At 40.3% G+C, this 7,017-nt stretch overlaps 2 protein-coding genes across 4 annotated transcripts in view; both read right to left on the bottom strand.

Annotated features, from left to right (window-relative positions):
- Window positions 1–82: 82 nt before the first annotated feature.
- LOC106814236 (THAP domain-containing protein 4-like) lies at window positions 83–4,384 on the bottom strand. 3 transcript variants are annotated; one of them, XM_014818536.1, is made up of 4 exons: window positions 4,115–4,384; window positions 2,156–2,415; window positions 1,314–1,476; window positions 83–430 (listed from the first exon to the last, which is right to left on the bottom strand). In XM_014818536.1, exons 2-4 carry the CDS (start codon window positions 2,372–2,374, stop codon window positions 297–299), a joined length of 516 nt encoding a protein of 171 aa, XP_014674022.1. In that variant the 5' UTR covers window positions 2,375–2,415; window positions 4,115–4,384; the 3' UTR covers window positions 83–296. The 3 variants fall into 3 exon arrangements, with proteins under 3 accessions (XP_014674022.1, XP_014674023.1, XP_014674021.1); XM_014818537.1 differs by having other exon boundaries at window positions 4,125–4,384; XM_014818535.1 differs by having other exon boundaries at window positions 4,111–4,383.
- Window positions 4,385–4,715: 331 nt separating this feature from the next.
- Window positions 4,716–7,017, bottom strand: part of LOC106814233 (serine/arginine repetitive matrix protein 1-like) — a gene marked incomplete in the record, with an annotated part of 29,493 nt that continues 27,191 nt past the window's right edge. Inside the window, 1 exon segment of the mRNA XM_014818531.1 lies at window positions 4,716–6,682. Within this exon segment, the coding sequence (XP_014674017.1) occupies window positions 6,390–6,682 (293 nt within the window).

Raw genomic sequence — 7,017 nt, 5'->3', positions numbered from 1 at the left:
AGTGTGATTATGCATGACACGAAGTACTTGCTAGGTTAGTACTGGAGAAATTAGCGTTTGGATGCGCATTGTGAGCCTTCAAACTCAATACGTGATTAGTTTATAGGCAATATCCATGTACTATGTATTATTAACTGTCAACTCGACAATCACAAGAAAATTTAACAGAACGTGACGAGTGGAAAACTTTGACCGGTGATTGACTTTCAGTCCTCCTTTATACGTATGAATGAGTGCACTTTCTTTTCTCATAAATTCCTTCCCTGCTATCATATCTAGCAGTACGTGTGCCATTGCTAGGCACGCTGGTACGTGACGCGCAGGTGTTCAGTGAGTGACTGTTCACTTGTCTCAAGATGCATCACCTGCTCCATGACATCCCCATCCCTTCTGAATGTGCGGCTAGTTTTCCTGACGGACGGCTCTTTACCTGCAAAGGTAATGGTAACAGAAAAAACAGGTTTACAGTAAACGATTACGGCGCCAAATTTTACAACAATGGTCTCCTCTCCGATTGGCTACTCATGACCTGTTTGGTAATTTTGATGATAATTTGGAAGGTAAAGAATGGAACGCTATTCTATATTTGGTGCAAATTTTCAGTTAAATTATGTCTAAATTATACAGTGGTCCCCTCCCCACTTTATCAGGACAGGTCAGGAACAATGAAAATGTCCTGATTAAAAGTGGTGAACACATTTCCAGTTGCACATACATGTCTACTTGTACTTCATGCAATTGTCTGTATGAACACGCACAATAGAATATGCATATGGTTAGCTCTAAAACTGTTTTGTAAGCTCATGAATGTCTGATAACATTAATATGTAGTCATGAACAATTTTCATGTAATAAGTATAATATTCTAGACTAATGTTTCTTTTTGAGATGTAAAAAAAGCCAGTATCACATGTAGTGTGCAACTGTGCACAATGATTTTCTCAAGTGTTACCAAGAGTATAATGTTGTTCTCAGTAAATAATAACATGTTATTATATACAGATCAATGCTCCTAGCACACACACTGTTACACTGTGACACCTCTTCAATAACAACATTTATGTAATTGAAATTCATTACGCAAGCTCAATTAAAAAATAAATGCACACATTCTGTGACTGCTTTGCTGCCAACCGTAGCTCTAATGAGATACCTTTGGCCTAGCTTTAGAATTATAGCCCTACCTAGCTCTGTCACATTGTCTGTCACAGAGCTAACGAGGACTACAGTACTAAAGCTAGCATTGGGCATGCTTCCACAGGCAACATTGAGGAAGCAATTACAAAACTAATGCATGGTGACACTATACTGACCCCAGATAACGCGCTGGACACTACTGGATGCCACACTCAGTTCCCGGTCGCTGTGCGTTCCCTCCTCAACATAAGCAACTCCATTGTTGTGAGCGGAAATGAAGGCAAGCTGATTCGACGTGGGATTCATGCGGATGAACCCGGTTTCTCTGTGAAGCACTCGCTATGTTCAGCAAACGAAAACAAATAAAACAATGTTACGATCACACACAACACACTAAAGTAGGCCAATCCTGGCCACAAGTTATCTTCTCGCTTCTCACTACATGATATTTACACAAAGTGAAACAGTCGTAGAGCCTAGTTGGGCAATCCTATTCTGAGTCAATTTATAACGTCCCACAATACAACTGCAAAAATTATTCATAAATAGATAGTAGATTAATGCATATTTTACTTCATAATTTCTGTCCCCTTCAATGTTCCGCCCACTTCGCAGTTCATTGAGCTTATTGGGGGTCGGTAAGTCGTTATTATTCTTGCACGCAATCAGTATAGTTGCCAGTATAAGCTACCTAGCTGCAAACCATCACCATTACATCAGGCTAACCCTACTATTCCTAACCCTAATCCCATAATTAAACTTCGAAATACTAAAGCAGGACTGAACCACATCAGTAAGACGAAAGCCAAATATTTTTGTCATTTACCAATTCCAGCAAAACCATAGATGCAATAACGTAACCCAACAACACAAGCGTAAGCGAGTCTTGTGTTGGTTTACATTATTGTATCAAGCAAAACCCTAGCTATAATACTATAACCCTGGTTGCCACATGCAACAAGGGCTATAATACTAGAGCTAGCAAAACCCCCTGATGGGGGCACACATTTCAATATACCTTTGAATCTGGCAAGCAGGACGTCGCTACAAAGTGAATGTTCGGCTGCCCGATGTGGGAAAACACAATTTCTTCGTCATACTTCACGTCTTTCATCGTTGGGTATGTACAGCTGCCAGCCTTCCCAAGCCACCTCCCAAGAATCCAGGACAAGGGCTTCACCACGGCGTGTATTGGGGGAGCACTACTAGCACCATCAGTAGCCGGTTCAGCTGACATGATCCAGTTTTGCGTTTTTCGATCTGCTATGGTAGGACCGGCTAGAAGTAGAAGAGAGCCACCAACATGTAACTGTACGCAATAAAATTAAAAGGATAGACTTTATATGGACCGCGTGAAGTCGATAAACTACAACCACTATGGTTGGCACTCCTTCACACGTACGGTTCACTGTACATGTCTAGACTTTCACCCAGTCTTTACATTGATCATAATTCCCATCTAATCTAGCTATATTTATAACAGAGACAAGAAGCCCATCTACTATATTCCGGACGACACTAGCGCTGACCAACGAGTGGTAGCTCAGCATTGTAGGAGATTGCTGAGAACAATATATACAATATATACAATATATTGTAATATACATATATACAGAGCGCAAAATTAGCACTGGCCCACCGGCACATGCCGGCAATTTATTTGGAGGGCCGGTAACATTGGCAAAACACCGGCCCTCCGAGCCGGTGGTTTCAGCCGTGTTAGCGAGTACCTACATTTTTATTCATAGCAAATAGCCTACATTACTGTTTTACCTGAAGGATATCACGCCATAACTTATCAAGAACTCAACTTATCGAGAATGCAAGAATGAAACATGACATTGATTTTACAAACAAATTTGCGAGGGCTGGTAAATTATGGCGAGGGCTGGTGAAAATTACTGTTACCAGCCCTCTGGGCCGGTGCAAAAAATCAGAATTTCGTGCCGTGATATATATTTGAGTTCGTATGTATCTATGTATGTATGTATGTATCTATGTATGTATCTTCCCTATAGGCGACCAAACCGCCCAAGCGATCTGGATGCAATTTTCACAGGGCCATCTCTTATACCCGGGGAGTGTTCCTAGATGAAAAAAACCTGCCAAACCGTCAAACTCACCGAAAAATCCGTGAAAACCCCTCAATTCGTGAATCTTTACACAATGTGTCAGCACTCACTGTACAGTGCTGCCACACACAGAAAAATCGATTCCCTCACCTCATCCGGCTGCTGGTATTGTGAAACCGAAACCGAGCACCGAGCTAAAACAGAGCACAGCCAGTTCAGAGGTTACGACTGCATTGTTTATCAACAGGCTTTGAAATGACAAGTGCAACCCATTCGTACATGCTGTTACGTGCCGTACGTGCCATACGTGCATGTCGTACGTCGGGAGCTCAACAGTTCGAGACGCCAGGAATCTTTACATATTTCCACCAGAGAATAACACGAAAAACATTGTTTATCAAGAAGTTTTCAAATGAAAAGTGCAACCCATTCGTACATGCATGCTGTTATAATAGCTTTTTGTCATTTACACCATATTACGGTGCAAATACACTTTATGACGTCCAGTATGGCGGCGCAGTATGGGGGCGCCTAACCCTAACCCTAACCCTAACCCTAACCCTAACCCTAAACCTAACCCTAACCCTAACAATAACCCTAACCCTAACCCTAACCATAACCCTAGGGTTAGAATTAGGGTTAGGGTTAGGGTTAGGCGCCCCCATACTGCGCCGCCATACTGGACGTCATAAAGTGTATTTGCACCCATATTACTATTATGTGACGTTTCGTTTTCATTTTCGAATTCTATTTTTATCCAATCACAGGTCGGACCAATTCCTCTGTTTAGACGCATGTTTACAGAGACCATCTCCCTAATTAATTCGTACTCAACACAAACCACACAACCAGGCTACCAGCTTCATCCCACTTTACTATACAGCTCGCGGTGCGTTCGTACCTACTACAGTATACTTTTTTTCTATATAAATGTCTCTCTGAAGACGTGCTTTCTCAGTTTCTGATAGTTTTATTATAAAAATTATACTACAACAAACAAGACATGATGCATGAAGGCTGACATGTTGGATTCTTTTCCATAGATGGGTCCTTCACCTCTTCACTCAGTTTACTTTCCTTTGATAAAGTGACTGAGAACCCATCTAACTGCCGCTATCACGTGACATAAAATTTGTTATTCCAACCAGTCACCTATCATACGTTGTACTTTTTTCGTCCGGTTGTACAAAACCAGCCGCTTTTTACCGGTCATAATCTAGAATGATGATTGATGATACTCCGTGGTACTAAATTGATAAATTAGAAATTTGCATATGCAATTCTTGCACGCTGTAATAATGCGGTGCCGGTGGGTACCGGGTATATTATCTATATGATGCATCGGTAACAGTCACTAATACTAATAGTAATAGTAATAGACGCAATATGTAACATATATAGCGTTATTATAATAGCAATAATGATATATAGAAATAAATATAGATATTAAGTGAATTGAATTGAATTGAATATTAATAGAAATAAATAGAGATTATTTCAAGTTGATCTAACATGATTTATTTGGCAACTATGTAGAGTAAAAAACTGAGGATGAGTATAAATTCTCTGTTACACTAAAGGCTTTCTTTATATCATACAATTAAGGTAACAACTAACATGCATGCTTGCACAAGCTATAAAATGTCGTAACAATTTCCAACAGATATAGGTAATATATATCTAGCCAAAATGTTTACCTATATAAATACACGGTTATTTTGACGTATTTCATTTGTTGTAATCTCGACGAATTGAGTTCAGTTATGAATCGAGTTAATTCAATCTACACAGTAAGTATAATATATAAAAACGGTACAGTCACAATATATAGAAACAAATGCGAGTCATAAAATCGCATGCATATACACAATAAATAATTACTGGTATGGCACGTATTCATCAGATAATACTGGCCACCATTATCCCCTTCCCCTTGCCTCCTCTTACAGACAGAGCATAATTACACCTTCCTCTCACCTATTAACCATCCACCAACACTTGGTAATAACACTGATCGAGCCCTATACTAGTATATCTACACATCGACCACCTACACATAAACGGCGGTGGGGGCGACTTCACATCGGCTGTGGATAAATAATAATGTAACAACAAGATGGAAGCATATGTATTGTCACACGCCAGCATTCTGCCCTTTGACATTTCAGCCGATATTTCACTGCACATTTACTGACAACAAATGGGTGACGTTATCTGTGTGTAAAAAAACACAATTGAGATGCGACATTCAACTCTGCCTGTGACAAAAACAGCAATGACGTCATATACCGAACAAAACTGTATAACTATTATAACAACACAGAATCTTGTTCACAATGCAGCTATTAATCACAAGATTGGGCAGGTCAATAAGAAAATGGGCAAACGGCGTTGACATATATTTAGTCACTCCAGTTGTTACTAACCCTACTCACGTAGAATTATCAGTTATTAAAAATATTAAAATTTAAGCAAGGGTGTAGAATTTCACGTATGTAAAAATATTCCATTTTGACACAAATTTTGACATTTATAAAAAAAAATTTATATGAATGGAGACAACTTGTTATTTACCAGCTATTTTGGCATACATAATTTACCATTACCATCAGGATCACATTTCCACATAGTGCATCATCATATGTACATATACAGTGCATCTAGGCTGCACCTACGATGTGCTTTTATGCTGCATCCACACATCATTGCTGTAACAACACAAGTTCATGGTGAGATCGAGTGCAAGCGAAAATATAGGTGTTTTCATCGGCGTTAAAAACATTCTAAAATATAGAAGAGTTTTCATGTGAGTATCTTCTTAAAAAAGTGCTATAGAAAAATTTGACACAACAATAAGGAAATATAGGAACGTTGCCACCCCTAACGTATACATCACCTGTACACATGACACGAGCACCTATGCTGCACATACAAAAATATCAAACAACGATCGGCTGACAATTGTGTGAAGATATCAAAAGTCATCACAACGAGCCGATGACAAATGAAAAGGGTTGAGTAAATCACAGGGGGACCACAACAGCAGCAACACACGAACCACGTTCACTCCTCGCCGCCAAAAATAGCGAGTCGAGAGATTCAACCCCATCGGCACCTGGGCGCATCGTCGACGGCGACGGCCAGGAACGCGAGGCTCTCGCTAGGGGACGCTGCACGTCGCTACATGTGCGTGACGTTGGCGCGGCCGCCGTGTCGCTGCGTGCGCGGCACGTCGTAAAGCTGTCCGCTCGCAGATGCCTGCGAGTTCGCGTAGATGCCGACCGAATCGTCGAACGCGTCCGCGGTGGCGCCGCCGTACGCGAGCGTCGCTTCGTCGTGGGGCTTCGACGCTGTGGCGCCACCGTCGCTGCACGGGGTCTCGGGAATGTCGTCGAGGTGCGTGGATGCTGCGGACGCGGGGGCGCTGTGCTGCAGCCTGCTGTCCTCGTCAGATGTCTCCCGCTGCTCCCCAGCTGTCGAGACACAAATGTAATCCATTACATATGAATAATCATGCAATGAAATCGTCATATACGAGCACACGTTTAATCGATAATATACTATGATACGCATAATTCATTATATATATATACACACGTATAATATTATCACAATAATATGTTATGATAATATAATTCATATATATACACAAGTATAATTCATGATATATAATCACAGGTATATTGAATAATATTTTATGATAATATAATTCATTATATATATATATATACACACATATAATATTATCACACGTTTAATCAATAATATGTTATGATAATATAATTCATATATATACACAAGTATAATT

The sequence above is a fragment of the Priapulus caudatus genome, unplaced genomic scaffold (genome assembly GCF_000485595.1).
Source record: "Priapulus caudatus unplaced genomic scaffold, Priapulus_caudatus-5.0.1 Scaffold889, whole genome shotgun sequence".
Lineage (NCBI taxonomy): Eukaryota > Metazoa > Priapulida > Priapulimorpha > Priapulimorphida > Priapulidae > Priapulus > Priapulus caudatus.
The sequence above is the reverse complement of the archived record's forward strand: the minus strand, read 5'-3'. Positions and strand labels throughout refer to the sequence as shown.